The sequence below is a fragment of the Thunnus maccoyii genome, chromosome 2, assembly GCF_910596095.1.
Source record: "Thunnus maccoyii chromosome 2, fThuMac1.1, whole genome shotgun sequence".
Lineage (NCBI taxonomy): Eukaryota > Metazoa > Chordata > Actinopteri > Scombriformes > Scombridae > Thunnus > Thunnus maccoyii.
Genome location: NC_056534.1, coordinates 16,200,572 through 16,225,380, shown reverse-complemented (window position 1 = coordinate 16,225,380; position 24,809 = coordinate 16,200,572). Strand labels below are relative to the sequence as shown.

Sequence of the window (24,809 nt, the reverse complement as noted above, 5' to 3'; positions counted from 1 at the left end):
CTGCCTGTTATTTGCATTACATCTGTAGGAACATGTTCATTATTCTCTACAGTGTGTTGCCAACCTTGTTTTTTTTCACACTTTATGGCTTTTTGGCCTTTATTCTGTTTGACACATACTTTGTGATGTTCATGTGAAACTGAGTGAATTTGATGCAATTATACCGACCCAGGGTGTGAACTTTAAAGACCTCTCTCAGTCTTACTCTTTTCCCTGACACCATATTAAAAAATGAAATTGAAAACAAAGAGAGCCGTAGACTGGCATGTAGTTAGCTCTTCTACTGCCACCCACTCAGTCCCGCATAGCTTATGGGTTTGACCTTAACCCGTGTGCTGACCTTTCATCAAACAAAAGTCTTGTTAGTGTAGAAATGCTGAAAGTCAATTGCACGCACACTGCAAAATCAGTTTATACATTTATTTTATTCAAGGAACATACACCTTTTGCACTTCAGTTTTACTTTTGTTAGGACTTGTGTAACTGACTTCAGTCACTTTTCTCTGCACACACAGTATTATGTACTATTATGTTGTACATTAAGAACATGCAAGACAGATTTGTGCCCTTTTGTGTGGCCGAACCTGCATGCTTGCCTTTGATGTATAAAAGGGGATTTTCACATGCATGCTCACAACTAATGAAAGCTTGCAGTGGTTGTCTGGGAATCAAGATATTTAGCAGAACATCATAAGAGCCAGTTTTTTTTCCTAGATTGCGTTTTAGGCAAAACCCTCTGTCCTTAAAGTGTTCTGTATCTTGTGCAAAAAAAGTTTGAGCACTACATGGATATTCTACATTGTTACTCTGTGAGCTCATTAATTTTCTCCACACTGGGCCACATTTTAGGTCACCCTCTCTATGTCTGCGTACTTGATGTAGACATTTATCACACTCCACAATGGAATTTGCAATTAAAATCTAAATGTGTTGAGATGTATCAAAAGACTTATATAGCGAGAACTCTCTGGAGCTGTGGATGCATAGAAGTGCCTGCACCCGTGTGAATTACTCGTCAAAATGAAGAGTGGAGTCTTGTCAATACCCTCCCACAGTTTCTCTGTATTTAAATTCATCCCTCACTTTTCGTTATTGTGCTCTCCCCACAACTGGGATCAGCGTGATAACAGCCAGTATGAGAGACTGAATAATGCCACTATAAAATTTCCTATTTGTGTTGCCGGGAATGAAAAGTCTCCTTTACAGTCTTTCCTCCCCTGTCGTCATACACAAAGCGGCGAGAGCAGGAAAGTGTAGTAATAATATTTTTCTGATATTCCAGTTGTGTGGATATGAGGGTGTGACTTACGGGTAAATGAAACACTCATCACTCTAGGTTTATGGACCAGAGATGGCACCGGCACAGCGCGTCAACGGCTCACTGCCGATGCGAGGCGTGCTAGAACACAGGAGAGGAAGATGCAGGAGGCTGAAAAATGCTTTGAGTTAATGGGGTACATACTGCTCACACAGCAGTAGAAAAGTTCTGCCGCAAACAAGAAGGACACTCGATTTTGGCTCGGAGGCTTGCTTTTGATGATGCTGAAAGATTGTTTGTGCTCCCCTTGTTGGCAATTGGCTGGAAACATGCTGATGAGAGAGTGGAGGCCTTTTCATCTGTGTGCTATAACCATTACCTGAAATGGCTGGTTGTAAATCAAAATTTGAGCAGTTAGAGGGAAAGGCTGTTTGCTCACTGACAGCAGTATAAAGCGAAGCATTAGAGTAATGAAAAATGTGTAGTGTGATTTTTTTTTTGGTTGTATTTTTTAACAAGATATTCTGCCATCTTTTATGTTGTTAAAAATGTAGGTTATTGTAATGTGTCTTAATATTGACTGGAACCAACCAAGCTACAAAATAGGCTTTTACAAGCATTAAAAGAAAAGTCTATTTATGTTTGAAAGCTTTCTTCTCTGGAGTTTTTTTTTTTTTTTTTCATTTTCTTTCATTTCTTTGGTTTTCAGATTAATTGCCTGTAAAAAACCTGTTGCTTTCCACTTTTTCTGCTCAGGTGCATTGAGAACCTGTGCTCTTTTGCAGGGAAAATGTCAAATATCCGTGCAGTCAGGAAGAGGCAACAGCTGAATAACTTGGTCGCCATGGTAACAGAGCTAGCCCGGCCGGGATACACCATTGTGGATTTCTGCAGTGGAACGGTATGGGTATTCATCCATCAATCCAGTTATGCATGTATATTTATCCCTCCACCTGACCATGACCACGTTAGGCTGCTGCTCCATTAATAGTCAGCAAAGGGTCTGCTTCTCATACTCTTATATTTTTCTTCTTCTTCTCTTTGAATTCCTTTTATTATTGGATAGACTGGCAATTACATTTATGAAAATGGTCACTCAAAGCAGGACCTTTGCAAGGCTAAAGGGTCAATACCGGGCTAGAAAGGGCAGCACTAATCATAACTGTGTTGAACCCCCCCTCTTTTGTTTTCCTGTTGTGCATTTTCACTTTGTTATTTCTTTGTACTTGTGTCTCTCAGGGCCATGTAGGGATTGTTCTGGCTCACGCTCTTCCAGATTGCCAGGTAATACTTATGTATTTGTACAGATGTGACATACAGACATAACATTGTGAGACGTGACTGAAAGATATAAGTGATAAAATAATTAATACATCAGTTGATAATAATAAATTGATACTATTAATAATTGTTTAATGCAAACTTATACTGCTGTTTTGGTTTAGGCCTTTTTTTTAAATTTTCACATGGTGCTCTATAAAAAGTTTGTTATTGCTCGTTCCAGGTCACCTGAAGAAGTAGCAAAGGGTTTTTTCTTTGTTATTCCAGGTCATCCTCATAGAAAACAAAGAAGAGTCCTTGGTCAGGGCCAAGAGTCGCAGTGCTGAGCTCAGTCTGGGAAACATTGGCTTCATTCAGGCCAATTTGGACTATTTCACTGGACCATTTCACATTGGGGTGAGCAGAGCAAGCAATACTATACAAAAACATCATAATGATAAAACATTTAAAAGAAATTGACATTCACTGTGACTTTGCATCAGTTTTGTCTCCATTTGTTGTTTAATGATCCATAGATTATGCAAATGAGATGGCAGCTATTTCAACTATTTGATGTAACTAGTAAAAATTTGATCATTTGTGAACAACAGAAACTTAAATATTTCTATCAAATGCCATGTAAAAATGTTTTAAAAATCACTACAATAAGTGCAAAATCGTTGTATTAATTAAGACTAATCACAACATTATCTCTACTGTACCATGTTTGTATGCCACTATAATTAATGTGATATAGCAATCAAAGTTTGGAAATATTTTTAGCACTGGTTTAGTTTACTTTACTTGGATTTGTACATGCACATGATGCTTCACGTCCCACATGACATTTTGATTTTGAAGTAATAATGCTAATAATGATAAGCCAATAACTCATTCTCATTCTGATTAGTTGAAACTGCAAACTAAACACCTTTCATTAACACTACATCAACAATGTGTGACCTGCTTTGCTACAATCACAGTTTGACTGCAAGGTGTCTGAACATTGTATTTTTAATCTTAATATATTTATATATTTAAGAGAACCAGTGCCACACATCACACAGAGAGATGGAGAGACATGTCATTTCCTCATCTTTTTCTATAAAGTGAAAATGCCAACGTGCAATTATTTTTGTCAGAGCAGCTAAGATTGCTTTTCATTTCCCAGAGTGGAGCATTTAATCAGAACCCTTTTAGTGCTCTGCACTTCAGTCAAGCAGAGTATGCCACTGTCCCCTTGATTATTGGACAGCTAAAAGGTAGTTTCACCCAGAAAATGAAGGATAAAGGTAATGTTAGGGTTAAAGTATCTCCTCCATTAAAAATATTAATGGCTCTCTTGTCTTTGTTTGTTCTTGTTTACTGTATAAATCTCCTATCCAGAGATATTGCTGGTTTGCTTTCAAGGACATATTGCCAAGATCTTAAGATATGTGCTCTTTTAAAGGTTTAGGACCAATTTTTGGAAAGGAAAGTGTGATCTTTGGAAAGTGTTTGTAATAAAAAGTAAAATGGTTGCCAGACATTTCAAGTTTTATGCTGGCAACTCGGACATGTCATCCTTTCACTTCTTAATTCATCACACATTTTTCACGCTGACATCTCTGCCAAGAATGCAGTTCTGCCTGTTTGTGTTTGTTAAGCTTAAATATCTGGCTTAGTAAATGTGTTTAATTCTGCACAGCTACCCGCTACAACAAAATTAACATTTTACTAGCTTTCAAACCATACTTAATGGGGCTAATACAAGCTAAAATTCAGCACCGAGTAGCACTCTCCAACAGCAAGTCAAAACCCTTGACAGTCCTATTTAAAACACCCACCTTCATCTATAGACCTCTTGACATCTCGCTGATTACTGTCAATTTAGACCAAATAGGTCCTTAACTGTGGTTGTTTATGGGCTGTTTGAATCTGGCTGTGTTGCACAAAAACTGGTCCTTGCCATTTTAAAAAATGTCTTTTTGCTTTCTGTGGAATCACTGAATTCCCATTTCGACACAGATGACATTTTGTTTTCCCATAGGATCTTTATCGTCATCGCTCTTGATCATTGTCATTATTCATGTGTCTCAGGTCAGTGTCTTCCCCCAGACATGTTGGAAAGATCCATCTTCCTGCTTTGTGTCATAGCCCAGTTTCAAAAAAGCGAGCTGTTCTCGTAGCTGTACTTTAACTCTCTCTGGAACAAATAGGAATATATGTGTACCTGCTGTAATTAGAAGTAGCTATTCTTTCAGCATCGTCACTCCACTGAGACCTGTTCCACTTTGTGAGAAACAAACAAGCATAGATAATTCCTCTCTACAATATATGGGTGTATTTTGTAACCTAGTCAGAAAGTTAATGCATGCACACACGTATTTTTATTTATTTTTATTGTAATGTTAAGATTTATTTTTAAAACGTGCTTAGATTTGTCATGTTTGCATTGCTTGAGGTGCTTAACATTTATGCAGCCTCAGCTGTTGCTTTGGCTAAGCTCCTTCCCGCATGACACTGATATTTCTACCTGGAGGAGCCACCCATCACACTAACTTTAATCCCGTTATGTATAATACATGGTCCCATTTTTAGTCACGTTAATTTAATCAGGCTAATTAAGTTGAGGTGTCCGTATTCTTAGTCGGTGTCTGCTCTGCCTGTCTCTAGTGGCATGGCCCAGGTGTTAGACTTGTATCAGAACTGGCCTGTTCATGCAGTGTATTTAGTTTTTATCTTTTTCTCCTGTCAAATAACATTAAGCCAACAGACCTCGGAGTCAGGAAAAGTTTTAGAGCTTGAAGTTGATTTAGATTTTATTGGAACCAGGTTCATTATTTGTTCTGCTTGAGGTCTGATTGTTTGCAGGTGTTTCTTTTAGTTAACCTAAGAAAATGCGCTTGCTGTTATTGCCTTAAGTCTTATGTAAAAATGGGTATTGATCAGTTCCAATAAGGCTTTATCAGGTGTAATGCCAAAGCTGATGTCATTTAAGGATTCCAGTGTTTTTTTTCTTGGTTCTTAGAGTCTGTTTATCTCCAGTGAAATGCAGCATTGCATCTACCTTTGAGAGGAAAACAACTCTTTGATTCTATCTAATCACATTTACTCTAGTCTGCTCCACACAAATACGCACACATATATTTGTATATTGGTATACAAACACACAAAATAAGGCACATAACAATAGTGTTGAAGCTTTGCTGGTATAAAAGTCTTGCTGATGATGGACCTGATTCGTTTGCTTGAATGGTCAGATAATATCATTCGTATACTGTGCATCATTATGAAATCTGTACAGCAAACAAAACTTTACATTTAAAACTGAAAAAAGAGTGAATAATGTAGCCTCATTATTTTTTGTGATTTGATTATTGAGAGAAAGACACAGATGCAAACAGCTTTTCTGCTCTCCAAAAGACAGATTAATAAAGAACACAGTTTTATAAATGGCCCTTGGTCTTTCTGTTGTTGCATATTAATTAATAATCTCTGCTCCCAGTAAAATGTCTGTGCAGCAGTAATGCTTAGGAGAGCATGTATAAAATAATGGACCACTATAAAATGGTTTAAACCAGCATTGCATAGATTTGCACCTTCCATTATCCATTTTAAATTAGTACCCCAAAGTACATTGTGCTGGGACATTGCTTCATATTTGTAGCCATTGTTAAAGCAAAGATGTTTTCAAAGTCAAGAATCAGAAAAGAATAATTAGTAATCAAAACATATCAATGTGTTTTATTATTAGTTGTGTGCATTTCTCCTACATGAATGGAGGTTTGTTTTAAATCAAGGCTAAAGGTTATAAAATGTAATTAGGATTTACTACAGCCTGACTAATGTGCAACATTAAGTAGCTGGCTAAGAGTGATGGTACTTTGTTAATTATTTTTGCTTTAGATGTGGGGGATGTAACATCGTTCAATCTTTGATAGCAACCCCTCCTTCTTATCAGAAGCATGCTGTTGAAATAACATAAGGCTTTTCCCTTATGCCATGAATGAATGCAGGATAGAAAATTAGGTGTCAGATAGATGCAAGGCCATGCAGGTAATTGATGTTAATTCCCCAATTTTAATTTTTGGTTGCTCTTTCATGTGCACGCTCTTCTTCAGTAACTTGATGTTTAAATAATTGCACATCTTTTTGAAGGGGAATAAATGATTCTTTGCTCATGAATGTTCAGAGACCAAAAACATCCTAGCTGTATGTGGAGCTCTTCATGCAGATGAGAAAAGCTCTTTCCAATGCACAGACTGTATATACCTACTTGTCAAGTTTGAGCTGAAGAATTGCCGCAGCCGTGCAACTTTCTGGCAGAGCTTATGTACCCCCCCTGACTCTTTGAGTGGGTTTGGCCATGTTTAGAGTGTCTGTATCTTCCTTAATCTTTAGAGCTGCAGCCAGTGTTGGCTCAGCCCTGCCCTGACAGGGTCTGAACTCCTGCTCTGTGGCACTGCTGTCAAGGCAACATGCAGTTCAGTTTCAGACTCCCTGACGCCAAGTGACAACTTCTTGGAAGGCAATAACAGAAGTTTGAGGTGCCTGCTTGAGTTGGACGGGGGTACATTTCAGTGAGCCCAGTACCTATTGTCACATAAGACTGTTGATAATGTATTTTATTTGGACCATTAACAGGGAATCTATTTAGCTAATGTACGCTTGAGAGGAAATCTGTACTTTGGATATTAAACTCATTGCCTTTGAGGATTCATAATGTATTTTTGCAGATGTACTGGGCAAAAGAGCTGACTGGAATACAGACAAGCCATAATATTGGGTCTTTAGTCGCTTTACATAATCTAACATATAACCACACCGTTACTAATGCATAGCTAGGTGTTCATCTCCACACACAGTTTACCCACTCAGTAGGGATCCCGATGCATTCGTGTCTCAGCACCTAAAGCTCTAATACATTTTGTGAGCTCTAACTCTCCTGATGTGCACCTTTGAGAGCATAGATACAGCCATTATGAAGTAATCAATGGGACTGAGTGCATGCTCTCAAGTGCTTTTAGCTTTTGGTCTTGTTGGACCAAGAAGGTTTTCAAGAAAGATTTTAATTGTGAAAGTAACACTTCATTTGTTTGTTTTCTTGTGTATTTCACCTCAGGTTGCCCTTCATGCATGTGGTGTTGCAACAGACATGGTGATGGAGCATTGCATCCAGGCAGGAGCCGCCTTTGTCATCAGCCCTTGTTGCTACGGCTTCGTCCCTAACGCAATCAAGTTCTCCTTCCCCAGGAGGTCTGTACCTGCTCGTATCACCTCAGTCCAGCGTCACGCCTCTGGTTCTCTGCTTTTTAAAACGTTGTTTCTGACCTTGTTGTTTTCTTGTTAGATCCTATTGGTTCTTCTCTTCTCTTTTCTTCTCTCCTAGTGATTTCTTTAGTGTCTCTTTAGGGCTCAGACTCATTCTCTCGCTCTCTCTCACACATACACAGAATCTATGTCTCTTGTCACTGCTTTTTGTTCACCTCCCGTCTCTTATCATCACCGTTGACAGTGTGAGGCAGCAGTGTCACATCGCCTTCACAACAGGATCCACCCCTCACCTTTTCAATCTCAGCCTTATTCTATCAGCAACAGAGAATAGCGCTCTCCATGCAGAGGCTGTCATGGATTTTACTGTGCAGAGTGACAGAATAATCCAGTTGTAGGTACAAATAAGAAATGCTGTTCTTGTTGGAAGTTCTTTTATGAGATTTTGTGTTAAGCAGAATTAACCATTAGTCTGAATCCTTGGTGATGCAAGCTGAATCCTGTTTGCATAGAGATGGAAGAAGCAGCAGCAGAGATGGAGAAGTGAAATGAGAGGGTGTACTTTAATGATGTTGATCCGGTTGCTATAGCAGCAGTCTGTTGACTAATGGTACTGTAATAGCTTAAGAATCACGAACTCTAGCTTACTGAAAACAAAGACAAAGCTGCTGTTGTGTTGTAGCAGCAAATTAGTCAACTTTATTTCCACTCACTATGGAAACCTAATTGTCCCTAATGTCACAAGAGATGTTCCAGTTTATTACAATTTGGGTCTTATTTTTGTAGTTTTGCCATCATTTCTATTGGTTATGATAACATTGTACACACCAGAGTAAGATCTGGTTATACAGCGACATTGTTAAAAATAGGTCTGATCTGGTCTGGTCAATCAGACAAGTAGTTAACCAGACAGTTTGCAGCCAGATTATCTAAACCACCTGGAGTTGAAACTAAATAACGATAGTAATCCATGCGTGCTACAAAACTGTGTGCACAACTATGGCCAAAGTAGGTCAAAGTTTATCCAGGAAGTTGGTCTGTAAGCTGTGATGGATTTTTATAATAAACCTTTTACATTGGGCCAAATATGTTTGGCTAACCTGGGGGTTTGTTCAAAGCCTGTTTGATCGTGGTGGCCCCGTCGGACTTCTCACAGTGTTCTCATATTGAAGCAAGTTGTAATAAACTGTAATCATCTGATAGGTCTTGGACTAGTGGTTGATACTTGGTTTATCATGTGTTTAAATGAACTTAATATTTGGGAAAATATTGTGTAAAGGACGATATCATCACATGCTGTAAAGTAAGAAGTAATGCATCCAAGATAAAAAGCATTAAATGACTGAGGCAGGATAGTGTTTCCTCCTCATAGTCCATTATTTTCTATAACAGCACACTTCAAAATCCATTATCCCATTTATACTATGATTACTTACCAAAGAAACAGCATAAGGCTGGTTTAGATTGTAATCCATTTTCAAAAGGTTTTTTTATAGTTGTCACTGTAACAAATGTTTGCATTACAAGCTGGAGCATCTCTTACAGTTTCATGGGGCAAACAATATATTAAACTTAGCTGCTATTCCTCTATAAATGTAGGAATTACTTTATTTTATTTATAGAAGCATACATGGAAAAATATGTATTTAGTAGTGTTCTAGTTTAGAATAAGTGGGAAATATATCATGCTAACCTAGATGCAGATGTTAGATAATTTAGCAGAAAGAGAGAAATTCAAGGGCTTTTTATTGTCACAGGCACAGCAACACAGCGGGTGGCAGCATTGAAGGCAGTGAAATTGGCTCAACTTCCAATTAGAGTATGTCATGAAATATTTACAATTATTTAAAAAAAAAAAAAAAAGGAGAGTGAGAAGAGAAAGATAGGAAAGAGACAAATTAAAATATATACAAATACACAGTACTGTGCAAAAGTTTTAGGCACCAGAATTAAAGTGAGGATGCTTTAAAAAATAACCATACCATCTGTTGCAGGACTCCTTGCTCTTCTTGTAAATAGTTCTTTATGACTTCATGCTGTATGTTTGGGGTCGATGTCATGCGGCAGAATAAATCTGGAAGTGATCAGACGCCTCTCTGATGGCATTTCATGATGGATAAGAATTTAAACATCTTAAGTGCCTAAAACTATTGCACAGTACTGTATATTATACCACCGTGTGTGTGTGTGTGTGTGTGTGTGTGTGTGTGTGTGTGTGTGTGTGTGTGTGTGTGTGTGTGTGTGTGTGTGTGTGTGTGTATTGTTTATGTTCACAAAGTACCAGAGTTCAACAGTCTGATGTCTCGTGGATAGAGAATGTCTCTGAACCTGCTGGATCTTGCTCTGATTCTTCTATACCGCTTGCCCGGTTGTAGCAGTGAAATGAGTCTGTAGCTGAGGTAGTTGGGGTGCTTGATTATTCTCTGCAGGGCTTTGCGGCCCTGCTTGGAGCTGCTCCCATACCATGCCATGATGCAGCCAGAGTGGACACTCTCAGTGGTGCATCTGTAAAAGTTGCAGAGTATCCTCCTGTCCATTCCAAACTTCCTCAGTCTCCTGAGGAAAAAGAGGCGCTGGTTTGCAGTCCTCACCATCGATTCAGTATGAGTTGACCGCTTTAGATCCTCACTGATGTGGACCCTGAGGAACCTGACTCTGCTGCTGACTTTCTCCATAGGTGCCTCCTGAATGTAAATGAGAATGTGTACCCTCCTGAAATCCAACACCATCTCCTTGGACTTGGATGGAGGTTGTTGTTCTGACACCATGATGTCAAGGTTCTTACCTCGTCTCTGTAGGCTGACTGATCATTCCCCGTGATCAGGCCGATGACGGTGGTGTCATTCACAAATTTAATGATGTTAAGTTAACTTAATGACAAAGTTATTAGCGTAACTTTTTGTAATTTGTAGTATACTGTGTTATATTTGTGAAATTCAATTTTAAATATTCTACTGTTTATATGATTATTAAACACCGTTTTATCATGTGTCTGGTCAGATGTGTTGACCATATTATCTCATCCATATTACTCTTCAAATGAGTCCGATATTAGCAACTGAATATTAGCTTTGACACTGAATTTAGCTAACTACACAACATGTAAATATTAGTGACAGCTAAGCTCAACATAAAAAATAGTTTGTGTGGTGCAACCTGTTTTAATTTATTGATGCTAATTCTAGTAAATTTAGTGAACACTGACTTTATAACTATACAAAGTTTGAAGTCAGGAAGAAACAACATAAGTTTGTTTGTTGTCACTGTAATGTGAATGTTTGGATTCATTTCACCACTGAATTAACTAGTAGCATGAAGTAAAGATATTGTTACTATGGAGACCTGGAATTTAATATACCTTGCACATTGGTGTAGAGCAGTGGGCAAACTGTTGATTGTTTGCAGTGTTCTGATATGTGATTTTTAAGGAACCCCTGCCAGCAAATATTATCTGCGGCTGTGGTATTACTGACCCTAAAATTGTGCCTTGAGGCAGACCCTCAGTCTACAGTATAAATATTTAGGAGTGTTCACATACTTCATTTTTCCTCTGCTCACTTTTGCTAACTTGACACTTAAACCCCCCAGACTCCTCGTAAAATATTAAAGAATGACAAAAAAAAAAAAAAAGTTTGCAGCTGTAACGTACAACAAGAAGTTGTGTTTCCGGAGGGCAGTCATGCGGTGTTAGGGCCCTTTGCACCTGACTGTGTCAATCTTCGTCTTGCTACTTTTAGTGTTTTCCCCTCAGGTCATGTTCCAGGTACTCGTGGATATTCTGCAGGTGTCGACATTCCAGACAGTTCACAGGTTTTAATGAGCTGTGAAACTGCCCATTTCATTAAGGCCCTAACAGTTCAAGTTAAACTTAAGACTTCTTTCCGTTTGACCTGGATGGCCTCCTAACCCTCTTCATGTTGATTTTTAATTAGCTCTAACCAAGATCTGACTGCATTTAACCATCACAAACAAACCGCCTCTGTTCCCATGTCATAGTAAAACCCTTGTTTTTACAAAAGACCTTCTTTCCCAGAGAGAAAGTGGTTAATTTTAGAGAAAATGCATGTTTGAGTTTTGTTGAGCTTCAGATTAAGTGATACATATTCCCAGGTTGTTTGTAAAGAGATTTTCCTTAAAAATAAAATCTCTTTACCAGACCTAAGCGAATATACAGTACACAAAACAAATAAATGTTTATATGTTTTGCTCTTATGTCTTAATCACTTCACTGTAACATCAAAATATCTTGTTTTTTTCTGTTTCTTTTTTAACAGCAAAAGATTCCAAGAGACTCTTTCTTATAAGGTAGGCTTTTAAATGGGTTGAAATCCCTCTTTTCCATTTGTTATTTATTTGCACTGAAGCAAAATACCAAGTACAGAATATTAAATTACACCAAGTCAATTTTTACTTTCGATTCATTTCACTGTGTGCACATTTAAAGACTCCTTCATGGGTCATGACTTGTTTTTAAAAATCTTGTTCATTAGAGTCTTACGTACTATGTTACAACACAATGAGACAAGTTTTTCTTTTCCACTAATTGCATCTTAATTAAGATACTGGTGCTTCAGTAGAAGTAAAATGAATCAGAAGGATTTAGTTAAAAATTTATAGATGTACATGTCTGGACCTGGAGAGCGATGACCCAATGAAAGGTGAAATTGCTTTCTCATACCACAATTGTCAACACAAAGCAAACACAGCAGCCTGTTGAGATTCTGACAAATGTTTAGACAAATAAGAAACAAATTGACATGCAGAGACACACTTGGATTGGGTTGCACCATCTATTCGTAAATTCATTACTAAGTTGGTGTACAAAGTCCATCCTATGTTTTTAGTAACTACTAGCTAGTGAACCAGTGACTTCCAATCAAAAGCGGTCAACTATATTAAAAGGATGTCACTTTTGCATCACAAGCTATAGCATAACTTCCAACAATTTTATGGAGGCATATTAAACTTAACTGCTATTCCTGTGTAAATGTAGGTTTTACTTTATTTTATTTATATATACATACATGGAAAAATATGTGCATTTCAGAGTTAATAGTGTTGAATGAATTGGAAATATGTTAACCTAGCTGCAGTTGTTAGATGATTGAGCAGAGAGTTATTAGCATAATGTTTCATAATTATTAGTATCCTGTATTATTTTTGTGAAATTCAATATTAAACATTCCCTGTGTGGGTAATTATGAAACACCAATTTATCAATTTCTGCATGTTTCTATGATATTGCTTTCCTTTGTTTCATTTATTTTATCAAACATTAAGAATTAATGAGATCACTGTGCTCATCACTGTCTTGGAAGCAAAGTTTTCCCAGGCAGTTACTAGTGGGAGGCTCACACCCTCCAGTCTCTCAATCCCTTATCGCTCAGCACAGACACAGCACTGTGCTCTGGGAGGGCCCCTCCTATGATGATGTATGGGACCTGTCAGTGCCCCTGGGGAGAATCTCTGCAAAAGTCGCTGCAGGTCCTAGCCATGGCAACCTCAAGAGTTGACATGTCACAACATCGGACCACCTCTAACTGTCTTTTGTGCGCTGGAAAGAAACAGATTTTTACTGACAGGGCTTTCGATGCATAGAGGATTATGTAGTATTTACAAGACACTGCGCAATTGTACATTTCTGTGAAAGTGAGATGTGATTTTTCTGCCATTTGTCCAAAAGCCCAGTGAGCAAAAGAAATCAAAATTGCCATATTTTCTGTTTGGAAATAAGAAGCTTTATATAAGAGCAGGAAAAATCTATATTCTGTTTAAACCAACAGACACATTATCTGCCACTTTAAACTTGAGCTCTAAATCTCCCTTGTCTCCTACTATGGTTTTGCTTTCAGTAATCATGGTTGGTATTTGCCATTCTTTTGGCCTCCCTGAGCAAAACCCATTTGTTGGTGTGTCTGCTCTCAAACCCCTTGCCGGCACTTGCAGAAATAAAATCGACAATACATTGTTTTATAGCAAAACCTTAGTTGTCCTTCCTGAACTACAGTAGTTAAACAGAATGACAGCACACTGACAAATGGTGTATCGCTGGAATAAAGGGCTAATGGTGTGAGATATTGGTGCTCAGCGCTAACTTTAAGCACCTGCTCCGTGGCCTTGCATTCAGCGTCAACCCCGTAGAGTGAAGAATGGAATCAATTTAAGTGGAAGCAGGTTAGAGATGACTAACCGCTCTCCCGAGTCACTTGTTCGGTGAACTGTAGCGAGGTAAACACAGGACGGAAAAACTTGTCCTGTGGTGAGAAATAAATTACCAGGTTTCATCTGGAATGTAAAGTTCATGTATACATTCTCTGTCCTTTATTTCAGGAACACATGATCCTGTGCCGCTTTGCAGACCAAACTGCTGTCCAGCTCCCTCCTGAGAGGCGACTTATAGGTACTGCTCATAATCTTCCACCTTATACCTAAACAATTACCTACTGTACCTGTTACTGTTATGTCTGACAATAGAGATGCTTAATACATTGATATTTATTAGGAGTTTTTTCGGTTGTAATGGCACAGCATTTTTTTTAAATCTGAATTTTTATACTACATTTTGTTATTTAAATTTAGGACCCTAAAATACGTGACCTTGCCAGCTCAGAATCTCAGTGCCAATTTTTCAGTGTGAAGAACATTAGCGTGTCAAATTGACATGTGATTTTTTTTTCCACACCTAAATAGTTTTCGTAGTACATATTGATGTTTTAAAAATGTCTTCTGAGATTTATTACTCTCTGACTTTCTTGCTTCGTTCTATATTTTCAAAAGGTCTAGACTTTTGTGAAAGGTGAAAAATGTTAATGCAAGGATTTCTACAGTGCGACAAAACAGCTGCAGTGAACAGCTGCCGGATCAGGGTTGTCAGATTCAGAGGGAAGTATTTTGTCAGACTGAAACCTCCAGGCCTGCGGTGAAGCTCACTACAGTGTTTCATTATGTTGAGGACTCTCTTCACCCTGATAGCTCTCCAGCTTATCAAAGCCTCACTCTGAATCTGAGGAGGCTCCCCGATGCCTCGTCAGTCTGAAGCCCTTTCATATGTACCTGACACCACCTGTCACCGTGATTTCTGTTTTATATCACTTAACAGGGCTCAATCTCTCCCACTAACATTTTCTAACCATGTTGGATCTCATCTCTCCAGAACCTGCCAGTGTGACTGTGTCCATATAGGCAGCACGGCAGACCAAAGCTCCCATTTACTGTCTGCCACCTGCTACCTAACTGCTAAACTGCATGATACATTTGAAGTCTGTCTTATAGGAAATCCTAATAGACAAGTGCCATAATCAGCACATAATACGTGTTACTGTTGGGAACATACAGGAAATGGACCATAACAGGAACATCTTACAATTGGTGAATAAATACAGTAGCCCTAAAATAAATACTGTTTTGTAATGGTTGTAATTAGAGCCTGACTGATATAACGGCATGCTAATCTCACAATGTTGGTTTAGCTATACTGCATTGTTATCAGCGTGTACAGAAGGGTGACACATTTAAAAGGGAAGTGTGCCTTTTTTACACATCAAAGTCTGTCAACAGGTCTTGGTTTGAAAATGAAAAACATCTAGGGATGTGGAGTTAGGCAAATCCAAAACATGTTTTGACATAGTACGATTTATACATGAAGCAGTGTCAAGGTGTTATACAGACATTTAAAAAGACAAACAAACAAGTGAGGTTATTAGACCTCCATAGTCGACTCCTCTTCTCTGTCTGAGCCCAGCAGCTCAAGGCTACATTAGCCGCTGGTAGGGTAACCATATCCTTCTCCAGCTCATCCGAGATTTCCGCTGGCCGAGCCAGCTGCCTTCCAGTTGGCTCCTCGTTCGCTTGAATAGGGATAAAATAATTTAATCATGCAGCTCTTTTAGGCTTTCCAAATGTTACTGGAATGAATGGATCGAATTCTGATAATTAAAAAAAAGTATTCACTGTTTTACAGCCACTCCTTTTCCAGTGATTATGTATGGGAAAAATGCTTTTTGGCCAGCGTGCATTACATGACAGACCTGGAAGTTGTAATTACACGGTCTGGCCACTGTGTCAAATTGGCTTCACAGCCCGGCACTGTTCCTGGGGGTTTGCATAACACACCCGAATCCCCTGCCAAACAGTCATCAGGCGAGTTGCACTGTGGGTAAAATAGGCACCAGGATTTGAAAAGAAAGAAGAATGCATGGAATAAAAAAATATAAGTCATATTTTTGATACTTTTGTTTAACTGTTCATTGTGAGTCTGACAGTACAGTATGTTTAATGTTAAATCAGTGACGTACTCTTTTAAGGAATATCAGAACTGCCATTGTGAGTCTCTGGAAACACTTCAGTGCACCTTGGCATAGTTTCACCAAGTCACTGGATCTCTACTGGAGGGATGAAAACCATTCTTCCAAGAGATATTCCCTTATTAAGTGTTTTTTTTTTTTTTTTTTTAGTGTCTCGTTTAGTGGAGACCACTGTCTAAATTCTCCCCTCCCATAGGTGTTCAGTTCAATTGGGCTGAAATCTGGTAACTGCATATGAATCACATCATTGTAATTTTAATCAAGCCATTCAGTGACCTCCTTGTGCCCTGTGGATAGGGACACTGTCATCCTGGAAAAGATCATTCCTGTCAGGACAGAAATGTTTCATCCTTGGATAATGTCAATATCTCCTCATCTTGACATTTTGGTCAAAAATTGAGGTCAACTAGGCCTGTTATGCATTTTTATACATGTAACAGTGCATGACGGATGTTAATTTTGTCCTTTAGTACATACAGTGTGTGGGGAAGCATTTGCAAACTTGGTGAATGTTCTTCCATTTTTTTATTCAGGTTTTTGCCTTATTTTATATGTATGTTGGCAGATGTGCAAAAAGAAATTGCAGTGTGTATATTTGACAGGTTTTAATATACTTCAAGTCTGATTATTGTTGTTTTTTTATTTGTTACAATATTTACATTCACTAGGTTAGTGTTCACAATTTGCTGTGTAGTTACTGACAAATTTGATGACAGTTTACTAACTGTAAAATATCCTGTCAAATATTTTAAAGTATCTGTGTGTGTGTGTGTGTGTGTGTGTGTGTTTGTGTGTGTGTGTGTGTGTGTGTGTTTGTGTGTGTGTGTGTGTGTATGTGTATCTGTCCGTAACTAATAGCAGCATACTACTGGACCCATCAGCCTAATATTTTTTGTGCACATTTATGTCTGTATGCTCAAGGACCTTTCATGGTTGCGGTGATTCATAATTTTTGGAAAACCTATTTTATAATGCCATTCCTTATGAGCCCATCGTAAAGCTTAGACTTTCATCTTTTCAGCAGTCCTCACCATTTTACATTATATATTGTGACATAGCAAAAGGCATTTCATGCAATCAGCTAGGCTAAAAACAAGGCTTACCTGATCTGTTGTTGTTAGGCTCAAAATCTGACCTCCATAGAATAGTTTGGTCTTATCTTGAACCGGATCATCTGCAGATTAATTCCATACCCGACATGTTATGATCCACTAAAGTTAGGCACAATACAAGATGAATAAAACCCTGTTTCTGTTATCTTCGCCGCCATCTTGACTGCACAGACGTCTGATCTGCACTCTACTGAGTGCACTCTTCGAGCTTTAAATATCCATTTTGCATCAGCCTTAAATAGTCTAATATTTCAATATTCAGTGTTGATTGAACTCTAAAATAGGTGTCTCTCTTATTTTATCCCTCCCTGTAAGTACAATCAGGTAAAATTTGGAAGAGATTATTTAGTAAATGCTTGATAATGTCTCTTTTTGTGGATGATATAATGTTATCATTTTTCTTTGTGTGTCACACCAGGTAAGCAGTGTATGGGCCTGGTAGACTTGGACCGCTCATGGGCAGCAGAGACACATGGGTACTCAGTGCGGGTGATGACCATGGAGCCTGAGAGTTGCTCACCAAAGAACAACATGCTGGTGGGAAGGTCGCCACAGAAGAGTGGACTAGATGAGGGTGCTAGCCATGTGGAAGCACTGGCGCATAATTAGAACCGCAAGCACCAGTGTACAGCACAGCATCTTCAGTGTCCCCAGAGTCTGATAAAGTACCCAGCATCTGTGGCACCTGGCTTTGCCATGACAGTGCTGAGAATGCAACTGTTTTTTATCCACCGGCAACATTGTCTTTTTATTTATTTTTTACCTCTGAAATAAAAGAGATGTTTGCTTTTTATTTCTGGACTATCACAAGTCATCTTCTAAGATCTCTTTCAGACTGAAAGTTTAAGTTTATTTTATTAATTACACATGTGGAAGAGTGCTCTCTGAGAAATACTCCACTCCTCATTCAGATACTCTCAATTATTAGGCGCCAAGTTGTATAAGAAGAGCTCAAGTCTCTCGCCAGCCTCTCACTATTTTATGTTTGTATATTTACCTAAACTGGGTGATCAAGCTGTCAGCATAAACAGAAGCAGCAGGAATTACACACCCACATTGTGAATTAAGTACATATTCTTCCACATGCTGTTTTTGCAAATAGTCTGTATATGGCCCTCTGTGATAGAACCCCGCAGTGAGCTCCCTCAGCTGCCAGGTATTAACAGAAAAAAGAAAAATTCAACACTAAGTAGTCATCTGCACTTAAAGATGAGATGGGGAATTATCTACCTCTCCTCTGTATATAGAGAGGGAGAAACTGGATTTAAACTCATATCACATCAGGTAAAATACAGCATTTGTCATGGTTCTACAGAGAAACTGATTATTCCTCATAAAGAATGAATGTGAATATGGTATGCAACCCGTAATACATTCAGCAGCAATGAATATTTTATGATACTGGCAAAAAGGTCAGTGTGCTTGATTAGATGCGCGGTGTACAGAGCCTAGTAGCTGAAAATCACACAATTCGCTCCCTATTTCCATTCTGTATACTGTAGACACACTGTAGCCCCTTAAGCTTTCATTCTCACAGGTGACACTGGTCATCTGTTTATCTGAGAAATCCTGGGTTGTCACCTTTTGACAGTGTATTGCAGCTGCTTGAGAAATCTGGGGAGGTAGCCGGAGAGCCACTTTTCCAGCTCACACTGGAGGGAATAGACGAGAGAGGTGGAGGCTTTTCCAGCATCGAGCTCATCTGAATTCAGTCAGCAGAGTCAATCTATCCTGAGGTGAATGGCCAAAGACACAGCTCCTTCCAAGGACTGGAATTATTTCAGAAGGAGACGTCTGACTCCCTGTTCATGCTTGCGGCTCTTCACAAGTGCACATTACAGAAATGCATATAGGCACAAAGGAGAGGTGGCAGTACTTAAAGATTGCATGAGAGAAAGAATATTGAGGCGTGAAGTGGGTCGACTCAACCCAAACACCCAGGGCTGGAGGGTGACAAAATTCTTTGTTTAGACTGAATAGGTGAGAAATCTGAGGCTTTTTTTTTTCAATGTGCAGCTGTTTTTGGTAATTCTTAGCTTGATTCAGGAGGCCTTTCTAGCACTACAGCATATCATGTCATGACACACTGGGCTGAATGCATTTTTTTATTGTGTAAATCTCAATTCAAAGGGTGCACAATATCAGCTGAATTCATAACAAATGAATTTATGCATTTTTGGACCAAAATGAAGCTGTAACTGAACAAAATTTCAGTGCATTATTTATTGTCTTACCATTTACACAGTGAGTAGCCTTTATAAATCAGCAGAAAAAGGAATAGTTGACATTTTGGGAAATACACTTATTTGCTTTCTTGCCAAAAGTTACTGTGTACAAAAGTTATATATAACTGTGGTGTAAAGACTGGGAAAAGACAAAAGGTGACAAAATCTGCCTTCCAAAGCTCACTAATTAACATGCTACATTTTATTTCTTTAATTCGTACAAAAACCAAAGTGTAAAAATGACAAGTTGTGGTTTTAATGGCGTTTATTTGCTGCACTATTTATTGGCCTGCATAATGACTTCCTGCCAGGCAACTAGCAGTGACTCCAGGACGTCACTCTCGTATAGCCCGACCAATATTGGATTTTTGAGGCTGATACAGATATTGATATTTGAGAGTTTTAAAAAATCTGATAATTATACATCGGTTGGTATTCATTTTCTTTACACAACCCATAATATAAACAATTTTGTTGTTTTTGTAACAGTTGTGACCACGAAATGTACTGGGCAGGATGTTGTGGCTACTCTCTGGTGGGAAAACTATAGAATGGTGACACTGTCTCAAACATACAGTATCTTTGTTACTTCTGTAGTTCAATTTCTTGTCATTAATCATATGATATATAAGCCGATACGATACATCTGTACTGAGCTAATAGCCTGGCCGATTTATCAGTGGTTTTCTGCTATTTCCAGTCTTTATGCTAAGCTAAGCTAACTGTCTCCTGGCTGTAGTTTCACACTTCCAGACTGATGTGAGAGTGACATTGATCTTCTCATCTAACTGTCAGCAAGAAAGCGAATAAACATGTTCCCCAAAACCTTGAACTATTAACATTAAATCTTGACTTAAGACTTGAATGTGAAATAATTTCCACTAAGTTGCTCTCTACACCATCAGTGGAGGTTTTCAAAAGTATCTCTGAAGTGCATAATTTGTTGCAGCAGAAAAACACTACCAGGAAATAATGGAGCTTTCATTGTTTTATTGACTTCAGTTATTACTTGTAATTAAAATTTAACTAATTTTGGTGTTTCAGACAACAGTTTTTCCATTTCATTACACTGGCAGTGTTTATAGCCATTTGTCTGCAACAGTTCACTGGGGTCCCTCCCCTGTTGGTATGAATTTTCCCTTTTGACAAACAGTGACCTTGTTTATGTGTTCTACATTACTATAGCAGGCACTGAAGTAAAGTACAAGCCCTAACAAAATGGGTACAAGAGACCTCGGTGTTGCCCTTGCCGTTATCTTAAATAGCATGCTTCCTGCTTTATGACTTCTCATGCATTACCACTAATAAAACGTAGGTCATTTCATATATATATATATATTTTTTTTCCAACAAGGAATTCATAGCATAATTATAGGAGTTCAGAATAACAACACATTATTATGCACACATTTCCTCTTTAGTCCCAGCTGCTGTTATTTTGCACAATATTTTGTAATCTATGATGCTTTTCATCTTCTTGACACATCTGTCGTCACATTTATGCAACCCCAGACCAGTTTTTTTATGTTTATTGCCTACTTGTTTCTGCAGTAGCATAGTCTGTGTTGCTCAAAATGTAACATAATGGCTCGTTTGCCCCTGAGGGTTCATTAAAGGGTGAGTCCACCCAAATCCGCCAAATACATACAATATTTTCTCAGTTACCCCACATAATTTATGGGAAGACATGCTGCTGTTCAATTTTTCAAATGTAATTTTTCAGTGCTGTGAAATGAACAAAATAAATTCACCTCCACTGTATTGGGTTTGGCTACAGAAATCTCAGAGACATGAAGATTTCTCAAACCTTGAATAAATAAAATAGCACTCAGAATAAGTGAGATAAAATGAGTATTTTGGTTTAGCCGACCCTTTAAAGTTTCATTTGATCAGTCACAATATACCAATATAGTTGGTAACGAGGCATGATTTGGCTAATTTGCATTCCCCAACTCCAGTGTAATAAATCAGAATGGAATCACATTTATAGAGTCCAGTCATGAAAGGAATGTGATTAATTGTGTAATTATATATAACCGGCATTTCTCCAATCACTTGCTTCTAGAGATGTCAAACCTCTGTGGCACCGCATAGATTTATTATCAAATGGGTGACAGGGCGTAACAGGCGAACAGTGCCATGTATCAAGAGAGTGCAGAGACTTTGAACAACCAGCAGTAGTCATATTAAACCTTCATCGCATTCATCTCCTGCTCCATTACTGAAAGTGATGGTGTTTGGTTACCCAGTCATTTATTTCTTTTTTTTTTCTTTCTTCTCGTTGAGTCCGTGCTGGAGAAAAAAAAATTATTGGCTGACTTGGATTCTTGTAGCAGAAGGCTGTCACATCAGAAAATGAGGCCCCCAGATAGAAAGACTAGAATATGACACTAGACTTTGAATATGAAGTGCTGCTCATGAGTCAGGCAGAAGATAATCGCGCTAATAGAATCAGACAATGAATAATAAAAACCCAGCAGTTGCATATAGGGTGCATCAAGTTTGCAAAAAGTAGGTTGTAGAAGGTTTGATGAGAAAATTGCATTCAAGAAAAAGTACCTGATGGCGCCTCTCTTAGAGCAATAGACAAAATATCTGAAACAAAAGCAAAGTCTGTGGCTGGAATCTTTTGTTTCAAAAATATTTCAATCAAAACACTTGTGTTTTTATTTACAATAATGACAGGTCCAACAAAAGTCTTTCTATTTATTTAAGCCCTCCTGAATCTGTGTCAAACCTGTTATTTGGCATTTTTGCTGCTTATCTTTGTGTCCTCTCCAAATTCATCCCCAGTAATTTTCACTGCATTGTTTTAACTGAGTGAGCAACATCTACCTGGGTGGGCGATGCACCTGCGTGCCTCAGCAGGCTATGCAATTAATTAAGGCATTTCTAAAGCATGCGCAGCACGGCGCTGCATCTGGAGCTTCCTAGTAGCTGTGCGTTACATTAAAAGTCCCACAAGTCCTGCTGGTTGGATATCCGCGATGTTTTTGGCCGCTTTTTGATGAAAAGGGGGGGAGCTGTTGGAGTGGGTGCTGCTGGTTGGAGAGCCCGCTGACTGAACTTGTGAGGAGAGAGAGAGAGAGAGAGGGAGCTGTGCGCTCTCTTCCCGGCAGAGTGCGTCCCGCACCACACACACACACACACATACACACACACACACACACACATACACATACATACACACATCGGAGCTACTCTACTTCCAAGCAGCGGACTGGTTTCTCTCACGCACCTCCTGAATATCTCACATGAGCAGTCTGAAGGACGCCAGCAGACCTTTCTTACCTGTGCACCTCCAGCGTGCGTCAAAGCAACTCTGCTGTTTCTTCATCTAATTGTTTCCTCCGCGGTTTCCTGCCCGGTGCTTTTGGATTACGGAGAATAACAAGCAAACTCTCGAGATCATGGAATTATGGATAAAGTTGATGTTGTTGTACAGCTGCTGCTTCGGAGCAAGTGCAGACTTTGACGGCAGGTAAGGGCACATATTGCTCGCATGATCCGCATTCTTGAAATAAACTATCACTTCATTTTGAAGCTGCAATTATTCGAGTGTTAGTTTAATCCATCTTGTGTGAAACTGCTCCTTCGGTTCAGCACCGCACTTTGCCGGGCTGGTTGCAAACTGAAGCATTATTTCAAGATCTCCAAACTGTGAAGCTCATTTTAGATATGACTGAAAACATGTTGCTCCTATGAAATTACAACCTTTTTTCAGACTATTAGTCTAACTTTTATTGTAATTTAAAAAATACTTATTGTTTTTGCATCTCAACACACGAGGCAGTGTTTACATGAGCTAAAATCACACCAAGCGGTTCTTGTCTTGTGCAGATATCAGGCTGATTATAAAGCGATTTGACAGCACATTGCCCGGTGTTTCATGTTCAAACACGAATCTGTGAGAAGACAGAGGTGTGGAGACGTGCTAGACCCCGAAGAATGCACGTGTCCGAGATTTCGATCAGCCTATAGGTGCATTTGAGTTGAACATGATGGATGATGGCTGGGTTCTTTTTTTTTTTTTTTACTGGCATGCATAATAAAACTAGGCTGTAATTTAGGTCTTACTCTGACCTTTTACTTTGAAGCAATTACATAAAAATGGGGAAAAAGTAATTTCATCAGTATTGGTAAAATGCTCATTTGTTTCTTGGCTAGGACAATTTGTTAAGAATGCCTTTACAGTTTAAAGAGGTAAGTGAAATCAAAACTGTCTTTTGTGTGTCAGTTGGACTGTAATCCATCCAAACAGTGAGAGAGTTACACAGAATCCTACTGCCAAATTGCCTACATCTCCAACAAAAGAAAGCAGCATTGTACTTTATTTTTCCTCATGTATCTCTGTCAGACAGGCTGAGCCCCCAAAGCAGAATCCCCTCTCATGTTTCACGTTTTCAAATGAATGAAAAACTTTTGAAGATTATTGGAGGTAATTGTTATTGAAATAGTGTGCTTGAATTTCAAAAAGCCCTTTCAGACCGACATTGCCATTCCACCTGCTTGTTGATAGACTTTGACATCTGCAGGTATATAGCCTTTTTTGTCCTCCTCAGCTCTTTCAATTCAGTGTTTCTGCTGTGTTCAAAAGTATTTCAAAAGAAGCAATTTGGATATCAGAGGTTGCAGCAAGGAGTGAAAGACTGTGTGTGCAAGACAGAGAATGAAGGAGAGAGTGTTGCAGAAATTTTTAGTTGAGCATTTGCCAGCACATATATTATTACTGATGACAGTTTTTTTCTTAATCACCATGGCTAATGTCTGTGTCACAAGCCGTGGTCTGATGAGATGTGTAGGGCTTTAACTTTTATTTCACGCATTGCCTTTGTGTAATGATCATTTACTTCAACCTATAGCAGCAGCATATTGTACATTATTAACATCGCTGCTGATGGAGTGGCTTGTCACCATGGTCATAATTTGCCAATTTTTATGGGTATAAACTTGCCCGGGCCTGAGTCTCTGTTTCAATATTAATTCATTGAGAGAATATCCCCTGAGACCGAGCACAAGCAAAAAAGCCATTTATTGTCTCCCTCGCTTATTGCCTTTTAGAAAGCGTTCCTAACAGGCTTATCCATCTAGTCCTGAAGGGTCCTTCACGGGCATCATTGGCAAGATCATTTTGTTCTCCCATAGCAGCACATAATATGCTTACCTGCAAATCTCTGGCAAAAAACCTTGCACTGTTTGTTGCCACTTTTTATTCCAACCAAGGACTCAACAACAGCCGATTTCCTGTCATGTACAGAAGACTTTGCCAAAACTAAAAGCAACACATAGAGGATATTCTTCCCTAGTGATGTCACTGAATTGTTATATCCAACGCAGCCAAGCAGCACATACCAGACCTCCTCGGTAATAATCCAAAGCTGTGAACTACTGCCAGGTT

General features: G+C 38.8%; 2 protein-coding genes across 5 annotated transcripts in view; both read left to right on the top strand.

Annotated features, from left to right (window-relative positions):
* Positions 1-17,979, top strand: part of gstcd (glutathione S-transferase, C-terminal domain containing) — a 47,385-nt gene extending 29,406 nt beyond the window's left edge. The window contains exons 6-12 of the mRNA XM_042425945.1: positions 2,044-2,159; positions 2,498-2,542; positions 2,807-2,935; positions 7,623-7,756; positions 12,046-12,076; positions 14,102-14,171; positions 17,605-17,979. Of these exons, the coding sequence (XP_042281879.1) occupies positions 2,044-2,159; positions 2,498-2,542; positions 2,807-2,935; positions 7,623-7,756; positions 12,046-12,076; positions 14,102-14,171; positions 17,605-17,795 (716 nt within the window). The 3' untranslated portion in view covers positions 17,796-17,979. The remainder of the gene's footprint in view (positions 1-2,043; positions 2,160-2,497; positions 2,543-2,806; positions 2,936-7,622; positions 7,757-12,045; positions 12,077-14,101; positions 14,172-17,604) is intronic.
* A 4,375-nt stretch (positions 17,980-22,354) lies between these two features.
* The window catches only part of npnta (nephronectin a), a 50,587-nt gene continuing 48,132 nt past the window's right edge, over positions 22,355-24,809 (top strand). For 2 of the 4 annotated variants that reach the window (XM_042389286.1, XM_042389296.1), the window contains exon 1: positions 22,356-22,892. In XM_042389286.1, coding sequence (XP_042245220.1) covers positions 22,822-22,892 — 71 coding nt within the window. In that variant the 5' untranslated portion in view covers positions 22,356-22,821. Of the gene's footprint in view, positions 22,893-24,809 lie in introns of all 4 variants that reach the window. The other 2 variants (XM_042389275.1, XM_042389305.1) reach the window with 2 other exon arrangements.